We start from the raw sequence: 25,799 nt of genomic DNA, 5'->3' as shown, positions 1-25,799 counted from the left end.
TTTATTTATTTGCTTTCTTGATAGCTTCAATTCCATATTATTTTTCTTCTTTCCTGGCGGCTGGAAAATATTCAATCTTGGCTCTTTTTTTGGGGGGGGTCTTTCCCCCCTAAAATAGCAATATTATTCATTTGTTCATTTATTCAGTTATCCACCCATTTACTCATTCATCTGAAAAGCATTTATTAAAAACTATATTCCAGGCATATTTTACATTCTGCGGATACAAAGACAAAAACAAAACCAGCCCTCAAGGAGCTTACATTCTTTTTTGAGGGAAAAAATGTACATTTATACAGGACATTAAATATGAAATATAGACAAAGTAGAATCACAAAGGGATTGCTAAGTAATTTTTTGAGTAGGGTTTTAGCCACAGTGGGGGAAGAATCAAGTAGATTTCCTGTAGGAGACTGCATTTGAGTTGAACTTTGAAGGAAAATATCTCTAGAAAGAGGAAACCCTTTCATGGGCCACATTTTACTTCCAGGAAACTCTGGACTCTACCTTGAGTAGCTCTGGAGAAGAGGACCTGGGTTTAAATTCTTATTCTTTTCTTTTTTGATGCTGGTCAAATCAGTCAGTTCAATAAATGTTTATTTAATGCCTACTCTGTGTCTGGCACTATGCTTTACTCAGAAATACCATAAGGCCAGAAAAACTGAGGCAAGATAGAAATTAGAGAGTTTTTAAGAGGGAGAGATTGTGCTGGGGGCATGATGCCCTCAGGGCTGATGTCCAAAGCATCCAGCAGCAAATGTGAGTTCTCAATGACATATTTATAGCTCTTAGCTCAGGTAGCTAAACAAAGGGGAATGGAGTCAAAACTCTGGTGAGTGGGAATCTCCAGGCAAGGACCATTAATCCAGTTCTGACAGGTTGGGGGTTAGGACCATAAATTCTTGATGACTTTGGGGGAGTTAGGAGCCAGGAAGTCTGAATTCCCCCTTATCTTGAGTTTACATATTTACAATTTATAACTTTAGAATAAGTAGCCCTGAGTTATATCAGTCCTAATGAATAGGGGGGAGGGGGACACATTGTAACTAAGGGAACTGAGGCAGAATAATTAAGGGAAACGGAGGCAGAACAATTTAGGGAAACTGAGGAAGAACAATTAGGGAAGCTGATGCAGGACAGTTAGGGAAACTGAGGCAGGACAATAAAAGGGAACTGTGGCACAACAATACAAGACAGTTCCTGGTCTCAAGGAGCTCAGAGTTTAATTGAGGAGACAAGTTAAATATAAAATAAATTGTAGATAATCAACAGAAGAAAATCACTCGATTTAAGAGGGACCAGGAAAGACTTTCTGTAGAAAGGGTGATTTTAGCTGGGATTTGAAGAAAGTCAAAGAAGGAGAAGCTAAGAAGAAGAGATGAGGGTGGGAGAGCATTCCAAGTATTCCAAGAGCATTCTAGCCAATGAAAATGCAATATCTTCTTAGAGGAATAGAAAAGTGTCACTAGATGTCAGATTACATGGGGGACCAAGGGTGTTCCATTAGTTTTCTGGACCTTCTTTTCCTATAAAATGGATAAATTCTAAATCTCCAATTGTGTGAAGGTGTGAAAGACACAGAGACAGTGAACGGTAAAAGCTCTTATCACATAGCAATATATATATACACACATATATATAGTGATCATATAGTGCCTGGCATATAGTATGCACACAACTTGACCCAAAGTGTTTCAGTGACTTTTTCAAAGAATTTATTTTCTCTGGCTTGTATGAGAATAGTTTGGCTGTTTATTACTATAGCCTTTTGAAGTTGGCTCTCATCAATCACTAATTAGTTGTTTATTAAACAGGTCTTTTAAAAAAATATATAGAAGTCAAAAAACCTGATTTTAAAATCCAAATCTGAACTTTGTTAGCTGTGTTATCTTGGATAAGTCATTTTAGGCCCTTTGGGTCTTCATCTCATCTTTATGAGAGGAATCAATTAGATTATCTCAAAGGTTCCTTTCAACTCTTAATCCTGGGATTCTTTGAGTTCACAATGCTTTAGCAGCTGTCATCCCAGTCTTATTTGCCTGTAGCATGCTCTAGGCCAAATAAAAGAGTGAAGAAAGGTAATACAGGTTTGATTGAATCAGGATTGACATTAACTTTAGTAAATAAAGAATAAGATTTGAGTGGACATGTGAAACTGTCATTATTGTTAATATTTCACTAATATGAAAATGAAACTACAAGTTGTTTATATAAATTAGACACCCGTAATAGTGCCAAGAATAACTGAATCATTTTTTAAAAATATCGTTTTAAAAATATTTCTGAAATATTGACTTCCAGAATCTTTCCAGCCTGGAGATGATGTTTTCTCCCTCATCAGAAACAGGCAATCAGAGTGTCCACCATCATATGATTCATATTGCCTCCATGGAGGAGTGTGTATTTATGTTTCAGAACTGGAAAACTATGCGTGCAAGTGAGTATGAGCCTTTCTTAATTGTATCTTTTTGAGGGAGAATATATGCAGTGCTGAAACAATGTATTTTCTAGCGAGTTTAAAAAGCATTCTAACTCTAGATCAGCTATCATTTGAACTGTAGAAGTGTCTATTGAGATTAATGTGTCCAGTCCAAGAATTCTGTGTTTTTCTCCAAATAATAGACTATTAGCAGAATTCAGACTCTTTGCTCAGCTTTGGGGCATTGAGAAGAATGTCTCAATACTGTGACATTTCTTCTAGAAATATGAAAAATGTATATATAGGTATTTCTAGTTTTGCCAAAAAATGGTATACAGTTTTACAAGTAGGTCATTTTGCCTTGAACCCCAACATTTAGTTTCATCCTCCCTCTTCTTAATAGGTACTATTTAGATTCTCAAAGCTGATTATAGTTATTGGCCTTACCCCTGCTCCTTCTCTGATCCCTTCCCCATTCCCCAAGAGGATTTCAGACCAATTGTGCCTACAGAAATGTGTTATAATTCAAAATCAAGAATATGTGAATGTGAACATTGGGTTTCAGAAAATGTGGGCAACTTGGCAAACAGTTCTATTGCATTCACTGTTGAAAACCTATCCCTTAGTACCTTTATATATTTATTTTCAAAATAAAAATCTAGCTTTGAACCAAATTTGACTTTCATCTAACTGCCTGCTTTCAAGCAAGACAGCATTGAAGATTGGAAAGAGGGGAGAGAGAAGTCCACTTGGGCTGTAGGTTCCTTTAGGTTTCTTTCCTTATTTATAATTGATGATAGTACCAACCTCAACATACTTATGAATGTGTTACTGTTATTGTTTTTTTGGCTATCCTTATTGGTAATTTTGATATTGTATGTAAAGTGTTTTGGAAATTTTAAAACAGAAGCAAATGTCTTTGAGTCTTTAATATGTTCATGGGTCTGAGATCATCGTTATGAGTACTTATCTCTTGTGGTACATATTGCTACCCATCCATGCTTTCTCATCCTGGGCAACTCTTATCTATACCATACCATGGACTTTCCACAGAGACATCTGCCCAGGATACTGAGGCTTTTCTCTAGATCATGTTTCTCAACTTTTTTATTCTCAGGAACCTTTTACAACTTTCCAAAGAGGTGTTGTTTCTGTGGAGTATAGCTACTTATATTTTAATTATTGTAAATGAAAACATCTTAGTAGTATTATGAATTTTTAAACACGGAGAGAAAATTTTTAACACTTTAGTGCACCTTCACTAAAATTTTTTAACACTTAGTTTTCTTGTAACCCTTTAACACTTTTAACACTATTTTAGAACCACTGCTCTCAATATTATAATAAACATATTATAAATAATTATATGTAAATTTAGAATAAAGTCAACTAGATGGTATGGTAGATAAAGTGCTGAACTTAGAGTCAGGGAGACTTGAGTTCAAATTCAGTCTCATATATTTATTCGTTGTGTGACCTTATTTAAATATGGGGAGAGCATTCATTTGTTTGAATACAAGAAAGCATCCATTTGTTATTCTTCATTCTAACTATATGATTGACATCTCCTTTTTCAGTCTCTTCATCAACTCTCTCAAATGATATAAAGATTAATCATATATAAGTATTTAGCCAATTAACTTCTATTTGCCTCAGTTTGCCTCATCCTAAAATGGAGATTATAATAGCACCCAGGGTTATTGTGAGGATCAAATGAGATTAAAAATTGTAAAGCACTATGTGCCTGGCATAGATTAAGAGTATATAAATGTTAGTTATTATTATTATTATTAATATTCTCATCCCATCATTTCTATGTGTTTGTTAAAAGACAGGGAAAACCCCTGGTTATTTGATCTGTACAAAGATAGGTTTTAAAGTATGTAAGGTAACATTATTATTGTTTTATGTTAACTGTCAATGAATAGCCTCATCCAAATCCTTTTACTATTGAGACTACTTTTACAAATCTTGTGCAACTATCTGAATGCTCTTGAATTTCACATATTAGGAATCTGACAATAATGATGTTTAATTCTCATGCATGTTGCTGGAGATGAATGACTAATGTAGAATGCAGTTTTTTCACACTGATTATTGATATTGATATTGATATTATTTTCTTTGAAATGAGTGTAAGACATAATTAAAATCATTATCAAGGTTTTGAATGCTACCAGGTAAAGCTTCATTAAGACCTTCCCCAGGATGAAGTCTTTGGGATAATTGCAGCCTGAAATGATTCTGAGAGCTCAAACCAGTTCCATTATACATTCCCAGGATAGTCTGAGAACCTCCCAAATTTATGTGGAGAGCCAGAAGTGTGGCTTAATGGCAGACATTATTTTCTTATTTGTTGTCAAAGTAATACATGAGAGGGAAGCAACAGTACTCATAGAGTAGGACCCAAAGAAAGCATTGAACTCTCCAACCATCATTTCTGTTCTTTTTCCTTCTTATTCTCACAGGAGGGAAAGATGTAGGAGCTCTTCTTGAAAAAGGTTTCATGGACCTTTTGCATATCCTTCCAACAGCTGCTTCTATCTCATTTGCATGATCAATCAGACAATTTTTAAGTTTGAAGGGTCTTTAGTTATCATTTGTCTTACCTTCTGGGGTTAGACCTAGGTCTTAGAAATATTCAAATGACTTGCTCAAAAATTACACATCCGATTTAACTATACAGTTAGTTAGGAGTTAGGACTAAAACATAGATCTCCCAATTCCCAATCTAGTGTTTTTCTGTGACAACATGGCACCTCTGTCCACATGCCTGATGTAAGTAAATACTGAGCTTGATACCAGCTTGGCCTCATCATTTAGTCTGACCCAGATCAGACAGAAGTATCCAGGAGCCAAGCAGAAGAATTCAGGAGGAATTTCAATTTAGTTGATGTGGAGCATGTTTGGAGTGACTTTTTTCTCTCTTTAATTTGGATTCCTTTTTGATTAATATTTAGTGGTCCAGGGTCTATCTAAAGTGAACACACTTAAATCCTAAAGTAATTAACTGAGCTCTGTAACTTTTAAGAAAGTCATTTAGGGAGAGGATTCTGGGAAGATGGGAATAGGTTGGTAAACAAGCTCTCCCAATTTCCCTCACAAATAGAACAAATTTGTACCTCAGAGTGAACATAGACTTGTGAAAAACCAAGAAGACTTGAGGGAGAACTGAGGTCCTCCATGTGTACAACCTGAGAAATCTGAAGAAAGACTCCAGACTAGTGATTAACCGGGGTAAAGTGCAAATACCTCAGGGCTAGCTCCAGAGAAACATCAAATGAGGATCCCTTGGGTTAGCTAGCTGTGGCTGGAGAGATTTTTCACGTCACTTTCCTGACTGTTTGTGGAGTAGGGGTTTGAGTCAGGGAAGACTGAGTGAACCTCTGCTGATTGGGAACACTGGGCCCAGCTTTGCTACTGAGATGGGGCCTTGAGTGACAAGGAACTAGATCACAGTGAATGCAGAGACAGCAATGCAGGGACACTGCTAGGCTGTGGATACTTGCTGGAGGGTAGGGCTCTTAGTTTGAGATTCCTGATCAGAGGGGAGAGCTGAAAGGAAGTTTGAGGTATCATCTCCGCACCCCATAATTTTAGGTACTTATACTAATACCTTTTATTTTAAAAAAATATGCATTGACAAAGAAGAGAACCCCCCTATAGAAATATATTATGAGAACAAGGAAGACCAGAGTTCAATTTCAGAGGAAGATACTTTAGTAAAAAAAAAAAAAAAAAAAAAAAGCTTCTACCCCAAAGAATAATGTGAAATGACTCCCTATTCAGGTAGAATTTACAGAACTCAAAAAAGAATTCAAAAATCAAATGAGAGAAATTAAGGAATAAATAAATACTATCCTAGAAAAACAAGAAGCTAATAAAAAAAATAACCAACTAGAAAAAGAGGTACAGAGTCTCAAAGATGAAAATAATGCTTTGAAAATTAGAATAGGACAGCTAGGTGGTGCAGGGGTAGAACACCAGCCCTGAAGTTAGGAGGACCTGAGTTCAAATCTGGCCTCAGACACTTAACCCTTTCTAGCCGTGGGACTCTGGGCAAGTCACTTAACCCCAATTGCCTCAGAAATTTTTTTTTAAAAAAATTAGAATTGAGTAAAGGAAAGTCAGTGAAGATATGAGAGACCAAGAAAAAACAAAACAGATTATAAAGAATGAGAAAATAGGACAGAATGTGAAGCATTTTATAAGAAAAAACAGATCAAGAGAAAATATAAGAATAATTGAACTGCTCGAAAATCGTGACCAAAAATAGAACCTTGATATAGTAATGCAGGAAATAATCCAAGAAAATTGTCCTTGAGTGATCAAACATGAGAGGAAAGTAGAAATAGAAAAAAATCTACCAATCACCCCTTCCACAAGATCTTTTGTGGAAATAGTTTTGTGGAATATTATTGTCAAATTTAGAGACCCCCCCCCCCCAGATCAAAAATTTGCAAGAAACAAGGAAAAAACAATTCAAATATAGTGGAGCTACAATTAGAATTGTACAAGACTTAGCAGCAGCTATAATAAAAGACCACAGGTCCTGGAATCATATCTACTGGCAATCAAAAGAACTAGGCCTGCAGCCAAAAATATCATATCCAACAAAATTATCTACAATTCTGAATGAGAAAAAACGGGCATTCAATGAACTTGCACATTTTCAGGACTTTCTATCAACAGAACCTGAACTTCACAGAAAATTTAACATATAATGTAGTGTTCTCTGGTTTGGGGGCTTCTGGGGCAGCCTTTCTTTCAGTTCAGAAATCACCTCAAGAGTAGCCAGGTGTTAAAGTCCAGAATCTTTATTATCTCCTTCCTGGGGCTGGGCAGCTTTCTGTAGAGCCCTTCAGACTGGCCTTGGTCTCAGTGGAGAAATGTAAGAAGAGAGCCTACAACCAGGAGCCTGACTGAAGATCGAATGAATCTCTCTCCTTGGTTCCGGGAGCTTGTAGTGCGCTTATCTTCTCTAGCTCTCTCTCTGAATCTGAGTCCAAGGGCTTATGTTTCAGCCTCCAATCCTCTTGCCTTCTCTGCCTCTGAATCTGGCTGAGTTTGTCCAAGTTTCTAAGCTCTCTTATCATAGGTGTGAATCTTGTAGAACTATATTAAATATTAAGTACATATACTGAACTAGAGAACTATTAAGCACCACGCTAAACTAGATGCTAAACTAGCAATGGTAATAATTATCTCATTAATTCCACTTAGTACCTTGTAAGAATCTTTGTTTCAAGTTCAGAGTTTTGGCCCATAACAATATAAGACTTACTATGAAAGATCACTTTTAAGGAACTTAACATCAAACTGTTTCATCATGGACAAGTTATTTATGTTCTATATATATATATATATATATATATATATACATACATAAATATAAATAAGATTCACATCAACAATAGGGTAGCTCAAAAGAAAAATTGGCACAATTAAGGTAAAAATAGCAATCATGTTATACAAATGAGGGAGGAGAAGAGCTCATAGTTATGAAAACCTACACATATCGGGAATAGATTTAATTGGCAATACTACATATATACCCTGAAGGGTATAGTACCCTCCAAAACCCTTAAATAAATAAATGAGGAGGGATGAGTAGATGAGGAAGCAAATGTGAGAGAAGAAGACAAGAGAGGGATCTTTGGGTAAGGGGGAGGGTAAGTAATAGCAAAGCAAGTTATGAAACAGAATTTAATTAAAGAAGCAACAAGGATAAGAAAGATGTGGGTATAAGTAGGGGTGTGTGTGTGTGTGTGTGTATACATATATATATATATATATATAATATGCATTTAGTACTTTGTTGTTATATATTTTGAATCCTCCCTGATGTTTTGCTGAGCACATGACAGTATTCTCTTTTGTTTTGCTTTCTATTTCTTTTCTATTTTCTTTTTTTCTTACTCTGTTTTTCAAATTTAAAAAGGAAGTAATTTAAACCCCTCTGGGCCTCAGGTCAAGTTCAAGGAAGTTAAATAGATTATAAATATGTAAGTTCTTTAGGGACAGAGACTATTTCACTCTTATTTACATATCTTTAGTGTCCAATGCAACATTTGGCCTATTTAAAATTTATGATAAATGACCACTGATTGAGAGTGTTCAGCTGAATGATAGAATACCATTAGTTTGATCCTGCATGTAGTTATCCCTTTTACATCTGGGATAACTACATGTCCCTTTTACATCTCGGGGAATGTAGTACCACTGCTATCTGGAAAATCTGTGTAAAATTTTTTGTCTGAATTATTATTAAAATATGGAAGCTAGATGGTGCAGTGACTAGAGTACTACCCCTGGAGTAACACTTCTTAGCCGTATGACCCTGGGCAAATCATTTAACCCTAATTGTTTGGGGGGAAAATATGTTGATATTATATAATACGATACATATGTTTTATGTATTTCTGTATTTCTAAACTTTTTTCGTGTTGTCTACTGCTCTTTGTTGTCTGCAGCTTCCTTAAAATTCACCCAAAATTTCCATTTAATTTCTAATGCTGACCCACGATATACCAAAATGGTGATAAAGTTGTGATGTGGAGAGGATGAATTTATGTTCATGCTTAGGTGATAGAGAGCTTTTCCCCAGTAGATGGCACCATTGTGTCATTAACAAAACAATCACAAAGGAAGAAATTGACCATACAATATTTTGGTAACAAAATTTTGGACCGTACATATATTTGGTAATTTCAAATTAAAATGTTCTGCGTGTGTGTGTGTGTGTGTGTGTGTGTGTGTAACAGAGAAAAAGAGGGCAAAAGGAGAGAGAGATCTTTATTTTTAATGCAAAAAAATTTTTGGGGGGGAACCTTTATTTTAGGTTTTATTACTCAGTTAATATGTTTTTATTTTGTACCTACTTGTGAGAGGACACTAAGGATAAAAAGAATAGAAAAAACACATTCCCTGATTTCAAGAAGCTTACTTCTAGCCTGGAAGACGACATGCTAACTATACATTTGTTTGGGATATATTTTATATGCAACATACATACTCTATATGTACACACACACACACACATACACACATACACACACACACATCCCTTAGGCACACATGATAAGCAGGTGATAATCTCAAAAGGAAAACACTAGCATTAAGAAGGACTAGTAAAGGCTTCTCACAGAAAGTTAATTTGAGCTAAAATTTGAAGGATGCTGAGGGAGGGGAATTGGCTAAGGAATAGAAAAAAAATTCATTAAGCATCTATTATATAGGTTACAAATATTACCTCATTTGATTTTCACAATAATCCTGGAACTTAGTGCTATTTTTATTGTTATTGAGTTGTTTCAATCACGTCCACCTCGTTTTTTACTCCATTTGTGTATTATTTCCCTCTATACCTGAGGAAAGCAAGGCAAACAGAATTTACATGACTTGCTTAAGGTTAGATTCGAAATTGGGTCTTCCTAAGTCCAGGCCTAGCACTCTATATCATGTAGCTGCCATTATAACGTGGTATTTATGTTCTCTATACTGCATACCCTTGTCATTGGTTCAGAGGCTCCACATTATCTTTTATTCCTCAACATCCAGATGGGATTGGAGAGGATTCCTCTGCAATTCTTTCTCTTTCCTTGATCTGATCCATTCTCTGTTTCTTAGGTTGCAGGTAATTGTGGGCTGGTTTTTAATGTGTGGCTTTTTAGGATTTTAGAATAACAGAACCTGATCTTTAATCAATGCTTTGTAGAGGTGGAATGCACTGTCAATCCCAGGGTAAACAGATAAAATCAAAAAGTCCTCACTGAGTTAGCTTGTAAATCTCAGTGACCTTCCTTGATCCATGATGGATTTCTAAGACTCCTTCAAAAATGCTGATGTTGGAAACATAGGGACTGGGGGAGGTTGGACTTTGACCAGACATTGTTCGTGGATGTCTTGACACTGATGGTCAGGAAATAAACTGTAGAATACCAGGAGTGCCCTGAGAAACTTATTTTTCTTCACATGTGTGTATTACAGATGCATGGTTGGCTACGTGGGAGAGCGCTGTCAGCATAGTGACCTGGAATGGTGGGAGATGCGGCACATGGCAAAGGCAAAACAGCAGAACATCACCATTGCAGTCTGCATAATTGTGCTGGTTCTGTTGCTTCTTCTGGCCTTGGGGGTGACTTACTATTTCAGGTGAAACTTTTATTCTATCAGAAATTCAGAATAAATGCTTCAACTCCTAACCAAGGCACACCACCTGTGCTCAACTGAATAGGCATAAGCTGCAGAACTAACTTTTAAAAAAACAAAACTTATTAGGTGTATGGCCCTGGGCAAGTCACTTAGCCCTGTTTGTTTGAGTTTCTTAATCTGTAAAACGAGCTAGAGAAGGAAATAACTAACAATTCCAGTATTTTTGCCAAGATAACACCAAATGAAGTCACAAAGAATTGGACAGGATTAAAAAAAATGTCTAAACAATAACTACAACTACAATATATAGTTTTAAAGCATTGCTTAGATGAGCACTGAGAGGCTGAGACTTGCCCAGGTCACACAATCAGTATGTATCAGAGACTCAATCCTGGTCTTGATTTATAGCCCAATTCTCTATTTCTAAGCTATACTACATATCTATCATCATCATTTAAAATTATTTTTTTTAAGAATCCATCCCGCAGCACCCTGAAGTCAGGAGGACCTGAGTTCAAATCTAGCCTCAGACACTTAGCACTTCCTAGATGTTTGACCCTGGGCAAGTCACTTGACCCCAATTGCCTCAGCCAAAAAGAAAAAAAAAATCCATCCTGCTGAAACATAAGGTTTTGCAAAGGTGAATGTTAAAAACTATCTTTGCATGTATTTGGGGGAAAAAGCTATTAAAATACAATTTATCCTGCTAACTTAATAGATTTGGTCCCTATTTTCTAGTAACTTAACATTCAAAGACAAAGATAAATGAAAACTCATTTGCTTGGGTTATTAAAAAATCCAAACTCTGCTACATGAGTACAGAATGAGAGAAACATGAGGTCCTACAGGCTCATCAATAGATCACTCTAAAAGAGGGCAATTAGGGATTAGTAGACTTAATGTCATCTAAGAATTGATGAAAGGAACTGGGAAGAAGAATTAGGAGAGAGGCAAAGCTGTGTTGCTAAATGTGTAACAATTTTCAAAAACAAAGTTTGCTAATGGTACATATTTAAGTTTATTCTGTATTATTAATATTTTTTCTCCACCAATAAAACAATAAATCAGGTCCTGATTTGTAGCATTTTCCAATTTCTTAGGAAATTTAATAGTCAGCTTGAACCTAGGAGCTGGCTTCAATATACCAGTGGAGAGAAAGTAACATCAAATATTTGAAAGCTTATTATGTGAAAAAGTCTAAACCTGTTTTGCTTGGACCTAGAAATCAAGACGAGGACCAGAGTAGAGAAGCTTCTATAGGTTTAGCACACCAGCTTGTTTATACTTCAAGAGGATGACTCTGTTCTATTCCATGAATATTAGCATAGTACATGATCTGATGGCTACTTCTTCATAGAAAATCACCCCTATTGGAGATGGTAGACATAGCTAGGGAAGTAACATCCTGAGATATAGAATAAACATCCAGATATTATTATTATTGGGCATCAAAAAAAATCTGCTTTTCTTAGTCTGATGTTGGCCTTCTTAGAATACTGAACAGCTGAGACATTCATAACCCTTGATAGTCAGAAAGAAAATAGACTATTTGCTATTGCTTTTGTAGTAGTTTTCTCCTCCTTCCCATCCCCACCCTTCTTCCCTTCTTCCCTTCCCCTCTTCCTTCCCCCCTCCCCCCAGGAAAGAAATTCCAGCTCAAGGGTTTCTTAGTATAATTAACTTAGAGACTTTTCTTATTTAATGGGTGAAAATATATTAAGCTATGGTCACAGTGCCACTATATTTCTCATGTTCTATTGACTATTTCAGAGCTCTGGATTTAAAGCTAATTGCAAATCAGTCTGTTTTCTTGACTTGGGATTTGAAAGCTAAAGCAGTTGAATGATGTATATAGGATAAATATACAAATAAAGACTTCAGCTGCCCTCACACACATCCTGGACTTGTATGACTCTATTCCCAAACAAGTAGAGATGGGACTATCTAAGTAAAAAGTTATCAGCTTCTCCTTCTTCCTCTCCCTCTCCCTCCTTCCCTACCCCCCTACCCCATGTCTTTTAGTAAGGGTCATTCTGTATTTTATCTAAAGGTTTTGTTTGGTATAACTTTTCACTTCAACTACACAATTTTCATTTATGTGTTTCGGTTAATAGGATTTGTACCGTAGCTCTGGCTATATCATTCATGTAAAGCTAAAGCTGGTAATTTAATCTACTCCTTCCCTTCCCTAAGCCTTTTGGTACCAACAGAGCAGAATCAAGATAAGTATTGAGCTTGAAATTCCATTGTTTTTATTTTGTACATATGAATTACCCTAGGACTCTAGGGTCCTAGATCATAGATCTAAAGCTGAATGGTACTTAAAAGTCATCTAGTGAGATCCTCTCATTTTCTAGATAAGCAAACTAATTCCTGGAGGCTTAGAATGATATATCTAAGGTCACAGAGATAGTAATTATCAGAAGGATTTGGAATCCAGATTTTCTCATTTTAGAAACATTGCTTTTCCTTAATACTACATGAAATTATCTTTTATTTTTATATCACCTACATTTCCCATTATATGTCTTTTTTAATCTACCTTTTAAATATTAATCCTTCACAACAAAGGAAAAAAAAGAAATGGAACAGTGGACAGAATATTGGGCCTGGAATTAGGAAGATTAATTTTCCTGTATTCAAATCTGGCCTTAGATATGTCTTAGCTATGTGATTCTGGGCATGTCACTTAACTCTATTTGCCTGAGTTTCCTTTTCTCTAAAATAAGTTGGAGAATGGCACACCACTCTAGTATCTTTACCAAGAAAACCTCAAATGAGATCACAAAAAGTTGGACACAAGCCAACAACAACAACAATAATAAAAAGAAATAGTACAACAAAACTAATTAAAACACCAACCATATCTGACAGTATTCTACAGCTACACCTATAACCCTACATGTCTGCAAATAGGGAAGAAGCAACATTTTCATATTTTTTCCTTTGGGATCAAGGTAGGTCATTATGATTCTATTTCAATTGTTTTATTGTTGATTTTTCCTTTTAATTGTTGTAGTCATTGGTTTCAATTTATTCCTAATTTTAATTACTTCACTTTGCATCAGTTTATATTAATCTTCCTACATTTCTTTGTAGTCAGTGTTTCTTACAGCACAATATTCTATTATATTCATGTACTACAATTGGTTTAGCCATTCCCTAATTGAAGGATATTCTATTTCATTTCCATTAAAATGAGAGTTCCTGAAGAGCAGGGACCCTGCTTTTTTCAGTTCTTTGTTCCATCATTGCTTAGTACAGTTCTTGGCACACAGTAAGAAGTTAATAAATCACTGTTTATAGTTTCCCTCTCTTTGCTACTACAAAAGGATTAGTATAAATATTTTTAGAGCCTTAAGAAAAAAATCATTGACCTACTTGGAGTATGTGCCTGACAGTAGGATCTCTAGTATATGTAATTCATTTCCAGACAGTTAGCAGTAGCTTTTTTCCCCGTATCTCATTCCCAATCTTGCCTATCTATATCCTTCTCCTATATTCCTCTTTAAATTAAGGATGTGTTAGAATCTAAATTAGATAAAATTTCTTCTGCAGATTAACATTCCATGAAACATGATTACTTCATATTTGCATATCATTTTCCCGGCTAGTAAATCAACACTTGATACCATGATGTTGAACATCAGAAAACCACTGGATGGTGAATTGGAGACCCTCCAATGAGATGCAGCTCTGCTCCATTAAGTTTTGGGAGTAATATTCAGTCAGGATCTTTGGTCCTCAGTTTTTTCATATGTTAAAAGAAGGAAGGAAACAAGTAGTTATATAAAAGTTATTAAAATGTATTGTACGCTTTACAAACATCTACCTCATTTGATTTTCACAAGAAACCTGAGATGTATGTGTTATTGTTATCCAAAATTTGTATTTGAGGAAACTGAGATAGAGAGAGAGAAAATAACTTGGCCAGAGTCATACAGCTAATTAGTATCAAAGGCAAGATTTAAACTCAGGTTTTTTCTGTGTCCAGGTCTATTCTGCCACTTACCTGCATTCAAATCTGGCCTCAGATATATCCTGCCTCTATATCCTGTGATCCTAATACCTGCCTCCAACAACAACAATCATGAGAGATAGATACTATTGTTGAAGTTGAGAAAGGGGACCCCAAAAGTTTGGGGTCGCAGACTGGTGTTGTAAGGTATCTTAAAAGAATTTACAGGCTTGAATCCATTTCCAAGTCAAGGGGCAAAATTTATTGTAATTATAACACTAATTAAAGCAGGCTAAGCTCCAGAAGAGGTTAGCAAAGAACCTGAAGCAAGGAGATAGATTTATAGGACAGAGTTGGATCAAAGCTTCATGTTCCTTATTTGCTAAATTTATGGCTTTCGGGTAGGTTTGAGGGGTGATCTTATTTACTATTATCTCAGGAACTTGGTTATCACTGACCAATACATTATCTGTTTATCAGTCAGTAATGTTTGTAGGACTATTCTAAGGCCATAAGATTTTGCAATTATTGACAGACAGATTGACAGAACAATAGCACTCTAAAGTTAGAGGGCTTCAGGATGACTAATATATCTTCCCTAAAATCTAAGGGAAGAAATATTATTATATTCCCAGGCAGAACTTTTACATTATGGAAAGACAGATCACCACAACAATAACACTCTAAGGTCAGGGATTGTCAGAATCACTAATATATTTTCCCTAAAGTTTTAGGGAAGAAAGATTACTACATTCCTAGGCCACACAAGACCCTTACAATCCTTGACACAGATTGTTAGAACAATAACACTTCAAGATTGAGAGGCCTCAAAATCATTGCTATCTCCCCTGGAAACTAGATTACATCATTTTCCCTTCTCAAGCAGTTTGTACCCCAAATTCATTTGGGACAAAGGAATGGAGCTCTCATTTTCTAGAGTTGCTTCATGCTGATAGGGGGCATAGAGCTATCCTTGCCTACTGGGGTTTCGGACTGGAGAGGGAGAGACATGCACCTTGAAGATGGCAGCAGCAACATTCAGAGAGGTGCTGGGTGTCAGAATCAATTATCCAATGGTACTCAGGGTGAACAAATAGTTGGAAGTTCAGAGCTTGGAGCCTGGAGGAAACTAATCTCACAAATAGATTAAAAATGAAGGGGCCAGGGGGCAGCTAGGTGGTGCAGTGAATAGAGAATCAGCCCCTGAAGACAGGAGGACCTTAGTTCAAATCTGGCCTCAGATACTTAACACTTCCTGTCTGTGTGACCCTGGGCAAGTCACTTAACCCCAATTGCTTCAGCCAAAAATAAAAAAATGAAGGGGCCAAATATGAGCAAAAAAAAAAAAAAAAAAAAAAAGAATAATTAAAAATGGAGTTAGTATAGGGGTTAGTAGAGACAATGGCCAAGAGCCCCACCCAGAGGAAGGCTGGGATGGAGTGAGATGAGGCTATCACGAATGCCTCTCATCCAAACAGATTTTCCTAGGATAAATACCAAAGAATACTTTCCCCCAAATCCCCGCTTTTGTTTCTTTGAAGGTATGAGGGCAGTGTCTGAACCAGTGGCATTATAGATAGTGAAAGGAACACTTAGATGACTTGAGGTACAAACACCATAATGTTTAAAAGGTGTTAGAGAGATTGAGGAGAGTTCCAGTCAGAGGCATTCCTTTTAACAGATCCCTCAGAAACATCGAAGTAAAATGGAAAACCCATTTTTACAAAGAAAAGCATATCTTTTAGGTGCACAGATGGTATCTGAGGTAAAGTTTTATAGTAGCTTCCTAGTTAGTTATTCCCAAGAATGATTACATATCAATTGAAATGTTAGTTCTCAGGAGGTTATGAAGAAGCTTCAAGGAAGGTGGTATAAAAGCATTATGAATGAGTTTGCCAGAATAATTTTGGAATGGCAAGAGATCCTTCCTGCAAGAAAATAAGGGATAGTCAGGTTAAAGTTATTCTCCTGGGAGTTAGCTAATAATGGGGTGGCATCCAGGGTGGGGATGGTGACATTTGGGAATGAGGCTTTTGCAAATAATGTGTCAGGTTGCATATTTGGGGTACTTGAGGATGCTGAGGGCACACCCAGCAATCTTGAATGCCCCCACTGCCCATGGAGGTCCCTAGCCTGACTAAAGACTAGGGAATTATCTCTCCACTGGTAGGGGCCCACAGAGTGACAGTGAGAGAGGTGGAGAGAAAATACTAGCGGCAAAGCTCTCATCCTTGGAGTGTTATTAAGGTATACTAGGAAAAAGTAGAAAATAAAAAGAAAGAAAGCTAATCTTAAGTGCCTCAGCCACCTTTTGAGTTATTTGAGAAGTGAAGACTGGGCCATTGTCATTCTGCAAAGAGCTGGGCAGGCCAAAAAGAAGTCCCCACTGGCTTGCCTCTGAGATTAGAAGCTGCCCTGAGAGTGTTTGAAAACCCCCAGAAGTAGAAAGGATGTAAGAATCAGGGAACTGGAGAATTAAAGGTGCCATGGTCAGGGGCAAATGGGCTCTAGCTGAATCTGCAGGCTTGTTCCCCTTGGCCTAATGTAAATCGTCCTTCTGGTGTCCTTTACATAACAGAAACCTCTCCAGGTTTGTGGACAGCTTGCAATAGCTGTAGAATTTCCCCTGCACATATAATAGAATTTTTGCTGTCAAAAGTCCCCTTTCTTTCCATGAGTGTGCAAAATATGAAAAGCATATTTGGAGTTTTCATAAATGTTCACTCTCATTCCTTTCACCAGTTCTAAAGCCCTAGTAAAGGCAATGGGTTCAATTTTCTGAGCAAAAGTCTCAGGGGGGACCGGCTTAGCCTCCAAGGTGCTATTGAGGGTCATCACAGAATAACCTGCCTTCCTTTTTCCATTTTCAAGAAAACTGGACCCATCTGTAAACCATTCACCATCTGGGTTGTAATGTCACCTGACTGAGTGTTGTCAGGGAGCAGAGTGATAGTGTTAAGGATGTGGCACACTAGGAGAGTCAAGTCGAGAGTATCTAGCAAACGAGCCTGATATCTGATAAGGTTCCTCCTGATGCCTTTTGGCTTCAAAAAATGCTCTGAACCCGATGATGAGCTTAGAGGCTTCCTCAGTTACAAGGGTTGTAACAATTAGCTTTAAGGCAAGGATAGGGTTCCAGAGACCCTAGTCAAATTGAAATCCCCGGGACCTGGTCCAGCCTTCCATCAATGTACAATGTAAAAAGCTTTAGGTAGAGCTAAGGCCAGGGCATGAGGTTAGTTTAGCTTTTAAGGTCTTAAGAAACTCATAAGGTTGTGTGGGCCTTTAAATAAAGAAACTTCATAGCTTTGTGCAGGGGAGGGGGGCTAGAAGTTAAGGATTTGTATGGCTGCAGCCAGAGACACCTCTCAGGTGGGGCTGCAGATCAAGATATTTCATCTAACCCATACTAGCCATGTTCATTGGTGGGGGGGGGGGGTTCCATTCCCCTGGATTTGCCCCTTCCAGGGCAAAAAGAAATTATGACTCTGTCTGCAATGGTATGCAAAGAAAAGCATCTTTAAGGTTTAAGGTAGAAAAGCATTATGTTCCCTTGGATATTTATATTGGGCTCATAGTTTCTACTGACCATATGTTCTGATTTGCCATAAGAGGAAAAAACGGGGACGTGATTATAATAGCATCAAAACAGGTCCTTCAGGCTTCAGTCTGAGAGAGAGCATATACATGATAGGATAAGCATCCTTAGATCTGTTTGACAGCCAATCATGAAGTAATAATTCCATCTCATAGCCAGACTCGGGAATAATCAGGTGGGGAAAAAAAGAAATAGAACTGGGAAGCTGAGTCAGAAGAAGTTAAGCAGAGGCTAAACTTGTCCTCTTTCCCAGAGAAAGCATCCACATAGAAACTTAGGACATTTCTCTTGAAGGGTGGGTTACTGACTTAACGATCAGGCAATCAAATTAAAAACTCAAAAAATATCAATTACAGTCCCAAGAGATTTTTATCTAATAGCACATTCTATGAATCACAGCTTAGGGCTAGGTAAATTATTTTAAAAGTTTACTAGGATTTAAACCCATAAGAGATTTTATTTAACATGTTTTATGTTTAAACTTATCCTGGTGCAAAGGATCAGTCATTATACCGGCTTATAAATTCTTAGTAAATGTATTCCTTGTTTAGAAACTATAAATCCTAAACGGGCTCAGTTCTTAGGGCTGCTGATCTTGCTTACCCTGATGGTTTCAAGAAAACTGGCAAACTTACAAAACAGGGAAGGGGCTGAGCTTGCTGTTGTCCATCCCAATTATTCTTAGTGTTTTCATGGTCTATGCTGTTTGATATGCCATCACCCCCACTCTGTTGAAGGGAGAAAGGTGTTGCATACCTCATATATGGAGGCAAACTGATAAGACTTAACATGATGATATTAACTCCAAGTAACTTAGTTTTTCTTTAGAATTTTCCTAAGTAGCCTCCAAATAGTGTTAACTGTAGTTCTATTCCCTTAAATAAGTTTCCTTTTTGTTTTAGGGAGAAAACAAGACAATTCTTAAAATTGAGATAGAACAGATTTTTAAAAATTACTTAACTTTAGTTAAGGAGATTTCCTAAATTCTGATTAAGTGTTCTACATAAACTGAATTGCCACTTGGTTATTTTCCAATTTACACAAATCATTTCTCTTTGTGAGCCAGGAAAAGGGTTAACATGCCAATTTTTACTAACGGGGCCCTTCGAAGTCTGACTCTAGATAACTAGAGTATGTAAAGTAGTCCCAAACTCTAGATTACAATTTATGGATCCTTTTAGTAGGCTTTAATTAGAGCTCCTTTAAAATTGCTTTTATTATCCTATCTCAGTCAAATTTCCAAATTATATTACACACACACAGAAACCATTTATTAGTTGGTCACACCTAAAAAAACCCATAAAGTTATCAAATATGAAGCAATTATATCCAATAAAGCAATTAACATTCATGTAGCATATTTTATGCTAAAAACTTTTGCAATCATGTGATCTTCACAACTATTATTTTTCTTTACAAATCAGAAAACTGGGCAGAGATAAAATAATTCGCCATAAATTACATAGCTGATCCATAACTACAATTGAGACAGAGAATGGTGGTCTTGCCAAATGCAGAAGCTGACTGGCTTTCTCACCTCACATTGCCATTCGGTTGGTTCCAGGGCTACCTGAATTCTTCCCAGATAGTTCCTGGACAGAACCTGCTGAGAGCTGGGGTAACTGGTGCCAGGATATTCCTTTGATGGTAGTTTCAGGAGCCAGGGCTCAGGGAATGCTGACCATGGAACCTGACTCCTACTCCATCCCCATTCCCCCAAGCTGGGTTGGGGAGGTGTTTGGGCAAGGTTGTATGGGGTCCCCATGGCTGCTTCCCCTATTTCTGCAGGTGAGGCAGAATTTGAGTTTTAACCTAATTTGAGATGAGAAGAGTTAGAAAACAGAGGAACTTGGGCTATATTGATCTTGTTAGCAATCCCTACAACAGAGATACACTCAGGATCACTCCAGGGAGTGGAATGGAGAGGGACCCTTAATACCTTCTGGGGTGCTTTCCAAAAGGAGCAAAAGAGGGACTCCAGACAAGAAAGGAGTCAAGGAAAGATTAGCAAAAAGTTGCTATTTACCTGGTTTGTTTTTCCTTTTTCTTTTCTTCCAGAAAGGGATAAATTCCTGGAATTATCCCCAATGTTTCAGAAATTTTTCTTCCAATCTTAAAATGACTAATTGCCAAATTTCCTAATCATTGCTTTCAAAACTTTGAGAATTTATGAAGATGTTATTTTAATTTGCTAACTTTTTTGTGTAGCCCCCAGCTTGACCAGAGCTGAAGTCCACAGAAAAAATGTTAGGTTTTTTAAAGAAATTTTCCCATTATTCTAACTACAGCATAATGGTTTATTTTGTTTTGTTTTTCTTCTTGGTGGTTGCATTTTAAATCTTTCCAGGTAATAAAATCTAACACAGATATTCTGCACAGAGAGGCAGACAGACAAAATGACATGAAAGAGGGACTGTCCCATCTTTGCCAAAGCCATAAAATTTTGCCAAAAGCTTTCCTGTAGCACTTTGTCTTCTCTGGCATCACAGAGAAGGTGAATGGATGGCAAAGGTTCCCTAGGAACTTTGCTGAAAATTGCAAGAATTTCCCAGGCTGGAGATCCCCAGTCAAGGAAAACTTGGTGAGCATGGGGCTCATCACGACCCAGCTGTAAGATTGTGGGAGAAAAAAATTGGGGCTTACCTTGACAAGGAGGGAATCAAGCCAGGGGAAGCCAGACTCTTCCTGTATGGGCCAACAAATGTTGAGGTTGGGAAGGGGGACCCCAAAAGTTTGTGGTCACAGACTGGTGTTGCAAGGTATCTTAAAAGAATTTGCAGGCTTGAACCCATATTCAGGTCAAGGGGCAAAGTTTACTGTAATTATCATGCCAAGTGAAGCAGGCTGAGGTCCAGAAGAGGTTAGCAAGGAGCCTGGAGCAAGGAGGTAGATTTATAGGACAGAGTTGGATCAGAGCTTTATGTTATTTGTTTGCTAAATGTATAGCTTTCAGGTAGGTTTGAGGGGTGGTGTTATTCAGGGGAGGTCTTAAGAACTTGGTTATCACTGACCAACAGATTATCTAAATGTCACTCAGTAATGTTTGTAGGTCTATTCTAAGGCCAGAAGACTTTACAATTATTGACAGACATTACCAGAACAATAGCACTGTAAGGTCAGGGGTTCTCAGGATCACTAATATATCTTCCCTAAACTCTAAGGAAAGAAACATTACTATATTCCTAGGCCAGAAGATCCTTACAATCATTGACAGATTGTTAGAACAACAGGACTCCAAGGATGGGATTCCTCAAAATCATTGCTGCCTTCCCTAGAAGCTATGTTACATCACTATCATCCCCATTGTACAGAAGATTGAAGCTGACTGAAATTAAATTACTTGCCCATGGGGGTATATATCTAGTAAGTGTATGAGGCAGGATTTAAAGTAAGGTTTTCCTGACTGCAAATTCACTATGGTACTTGACGGCTGAGAACAATGATTTACCAAGGATTTACCAAGTGTCTATTCTTTTAAAGAAACTATGAACGGAATCAGGGAAGGCTTCTAAGTCCTAAGTGCTGAGGATACAACAACCATTTATTAAAGGGTACTATGCTAAGCACTGAGGACATAAAGCCAAAAACCAAAAAATAATTCTTGCCCTCTAAAGAACTTACATTCTAACAGAAGAAAGCACATTAAAGTTTCTAAGCAATTATTTAAATTGCAACAAAGTTGTGACTCCATTTGAGTTGGTTGGTTGGAATGGTGTTTCAGTCCCAATATTTGTTTTTGTCACAGGACTCAGAAGCTCCATAAGAAGAATCCAACCTCTGAGATGACAGGGGAATCCGTAGTTGCCAGTACCTTTGGAGAAGACATGATGCTTTCTAATCACAAGCCTTGGGTAATTCCATATTCAAAAAGATTAGGCATAGAAGGAAGTAGGGAGAACCAAAGGGCCACTAAAAATCCATTTTTGATTATTCATCCAATAACTTCTGTCTTAAGTAACTGTTGGAATATTGAGTTTTCATTCTGAAATTTAATATATTTTATCTCTCTCTCCCCCATTACATGTTAAAACAAATTATTAACATTTGGATTTTATTTTTAAGATTTTGTGTTTCAAATTCTATCTCCTCCTCCCCTTTGCCACTTCCTGATATAAGTTGTACATATGCAATCATGTAAAATGTTTCTATATTAATCATTTTGTACAAGAAGACTTGAATATAAGAAAAGAAATTGCTTCAGTTTATATTTAAACAATCTTAATTCTTTTTCTGGAGACAGATATTATGCTTCATAATCAGCCCTTTGGGATTATCTTGGATCATTGTGTTGTTGAGAATAGCTAAAATAACCACAATTCTTCCTTGCTGTTGCTGTTCACTTAGTCTTCATATAAGTCTTTTCAGTCTTTTTCTGAAATCATCCTGCTTATCATTTCTTATGGCATGATAATATTCCATCACAACCATACACCACATCTTCTTTAGCCATTGGGTTTTTATTTTGACCTTCTGTTAAAATCTCCTCTCATTATTAGATATTGGATTTTTCATCTGTTTACATGCAATGCTGCCACAGACAGAGAATGATTGTTGGCTTAGATCAAGACACTGGAGAGTTGGGTAAATTCTGAATTAAATGACATGAAATGAATGTTGTGACATATCACTATTAGTTGATTTCCCAGGAAAGCAAATAGCACTTCCTCTAGCTTCTTGCAAGCAGAGAACTCTGTGTCATTGGAAAAGTCTTTATGTAAGTAATACAATTTACTTAAATGTTGTAGGATCATAGATGTAGAACTGGAAGGAACCTTAGAAGCCATCCAATCCAGCCCTTTCATTTTACTTAAGGAATCTGAGACCCAGATAGATCAGATCATTTGTCCAAGGATACATGGATAGAAAAATAACAAAAACAATATTTGATCCCAGATTTTCAGATTCCAAATCTAGAACTATTACCATCATGCCACACTTTTTGGCAATATTTCAATACATTGAGAAGCCAGAGGTCATTTAATTGAATAACATTTCTGACAAGAAATTAATATTTTACAATTGGTTGATTAGCATGATCCAGGGGTTTGTTGTTGACATGGAAGGAAATATCCATTAAAATGCCCAAGGGAATTGGGGTTGAGCTTGTACTGTTGAACATTTTTTTAATAGTTAGTGCTAAGGCATATAAATCAACTTAATGTATGACACAAAAATTAGAAGACAAGGTCAGAGATCAAAAAGTTCTTGAAAGGTTAGAACAATAGATTGAATTTGATAAGATGGATATTATTAGATATAAAAGTGAAATACTCAGGTTAAAACACCCCGACATCTTAAGTAGTTCTATAACAGCTCTGTAGAAGAAGATATGAAGGTTAGAGTAGACTGTAAGCTCAATGTGAATCAACAGTATGATAAAACAACCACAGAAAAAACAACCACAATCTCAGATTGTGTTAAACGAAACATGATAACTAGGGCTGTGGAAGTAATAGTTCTATTGTACTCTGCCCTGGTAAGACTATCCCTGAAACATTATATTCTTTTCTAGGGATCATATTCTTGGAAGGACATTGGAAAACTAGAAAGTGTCAAGAGGAAAGGTGACCAGGTTTTTGTCATGTAAGAAGCTGAAGGATCTGAAAATGATTAATTTGTCTTCAAGTATCCAAATGCCAATTTGTGGAAGAGCAATTAGATTTATTCTACTTTTTCTTTAGAATACAGAACTAGACCAATAGGTGGAAGTTGTAAATAGATACATTTGATGTAAGCAGAAAATTACTGATCAGCTTTCTGAAAGTGGTAAAATCTGCCTCAGAAAGTCATGGGATTCTCCACATCTTGGATCTTCAATTAAAATTTAAATGAGCACTTGTCAGGAGTGTAGTAAAAAGGACTCAGACTACGTTGGAGTAGATAGAGTCAGGAATCTTTCCTGATGCTGAAATTGTGTTTCTGTGATCATTCCACTATTACTTGAAACTTTCTAATAAGGGACTATTTTTACTATTCCTTCCTGAGGCATTTTGAGTTGCATTTGGAGAACTCTCATGTGTCAGAAAACTTACTGTTCCTACTTCTGCTCTAGGGGTCAGCAGGTCAAGTCTAATCCCTCTTCTACATGACAATCCTTCACATAGCTGAAAATGGTGATCTGTCTCCCTTCAGTCTCTTCTCTGGGCTAAACACACCCAATTCATTCCTTCAGCCAGTTCTCATGTAATGATCTCCATGTCTCTCTTCTTCTTATTCCTAAAATATGGTTCCCAGAAATGAATACAATACTAAAGATTGTCTGGCACATAGCAAGTGCTTAATAAATGTTTGTTGACTTTGATTTTGACTTTGTCTGACTGGGACATTGTCTAATGAGATGATTACTGAACCATCTCTCACTGTATCCTGGGATCAAATTAGCATTTTTGAGAACTATTTATACATTGTTCATTTCAAACTGATAAAACCCCTGGATCTTTTTTTTTAAATACTATCTACCTATGCTACCACATCTTTCAATTTTTAATCGACTTTTAGAATCAGCTGTTAGACTCTACATTTATTCCTATTTAATTTCATCTAACTTCATTTGACTTCTAAACGTTCTCTCTGTGAGTGAGACAGTCAATAAACATTTATTAAGTGCCTGCTATGTGCCAGTGATTATGCTAAGCACTAGAGGCACAAAAAGAAGCATATAACAGTCCTTTTCCTCAAGAAGATCATAGTCTAAGCAGGGGTCTTCAAACTATGGCCCGCGGGCCAGATGCAGCAGTTGAGGATGTTTATCCCCCTCACCCAGGGCTATGAAGTTTCTTTATTTAAAGACCCACAAAACAAAGTTTTTGTTTTTACTATAGTCTGGCCCTCCAAGAGTCTGAGGGACAGTGAACTGGCCCCCTATTTAAAAAGTTTGAGGGTCCCTGCTAAAAGAAACACTATTATATAGTACAGAACTTCTTAAAGTTTTTTTTAATTGTGACCGCTTTTTGTCTAAAAATGTTTATATGCCCTCGGATATATACAAGTCAAACATTTACTGATAATAAAGCATAATTTCATGACCCCCACATTTAATTCCGAGACCCTACAGTTTAAGAAACTGGACTTTACACCAGGAAACATTTGTTCAAATCTTATCTCTGACACTTAATAGTTGCATGAATGTTAAATCACTTAAGTTTTTGGTACTTCAGTTTTTTCCATTTGTATTATAAGTATAATAATATCTATAGCACCTATTCTGCAGGATAAGTGTGAGAATCAAATGAGAAAACATATTGAAAACATTTGTCAAAACTTAAAATGTTCAATAAATATCAACTGATATTATTGATCTAGCCTGTCAAAATCTTTCTGGATCCTGAATTTGTCTTCCAGCATGATATAGCTAGCCAGGGGTGAAACACTGTCAAAGATATGAACTGGCTAAGCATATGGGTGTGTGAGTGTGTCTACCTGCTCTTACAAAGTACTTTTTATACTCAAACTTATATGAGAATTGATTGAAGACACTGGGGATGTTAATTTGTAGAAGAGAAGACTTGGAGTGAAGCATGACTTTTTCCTTCAGATCTTTAAAGAATTGTCAAAGGGATGTTTGACTAAATCTTTTTAGCCCCAAAAGACAGAACTCAGACCAATGGGCAAAATAGATTTGGGCTCAATATAAGGAAGAATTTCCTAAATATTTATAGCTAATGGTGAAC

At 36.7% G+C, this 25,799-nt stretch overlaps 1 protein-coding gene across 3 annotated transcripts in view; it reads left to right on the top strand.

The window, feature by feature from the left end:
* Positions 1-25,799, top strand: part of EGF (epidermal growth factor) — a 141,637-nt gene that overhangs the window by 96,424 nt on the left and 19,414 nt on the right. For all 3 annotated transcript variants that reach the window (XM_031943720.1, XM_031943719.1, XM_031943722.1), the window contains 3 exons: positions 2,302-2,437; positions 10,409-10,573; positions 21,875-21,980. In XM_031943720.1, the coding sequence (XP_031799580.1) occupies positions 2,302-2,437; positions 10,409-10,573; positions 21,875-21,980 (407 nt within the window). The remainder of the gene's footprint in view (positions 1-2,301; positions 2,438-10,408; positions 10,574-21,874; positions 21,981-25,799) is intronic.

The sequence above is a fragment of the Sarcophilus harrisii genome, chromosome 6 (assembly GCF_902635505.1).
Source record: "Sarcophilus harrisii chromosome 6, mSarHar1.11, whole genome shotgun sequence".
Classification (NCBI taxonomy): Eukaryota; Metazoa; Chordata; class Mammalia; order Dasyuromorphia; family Dasyuridae; genus Sarcophilus; species Sarcophilus harrisii.
This window is presented reverse-complemented; position numbering and strand designations above follow the sequence as displayed.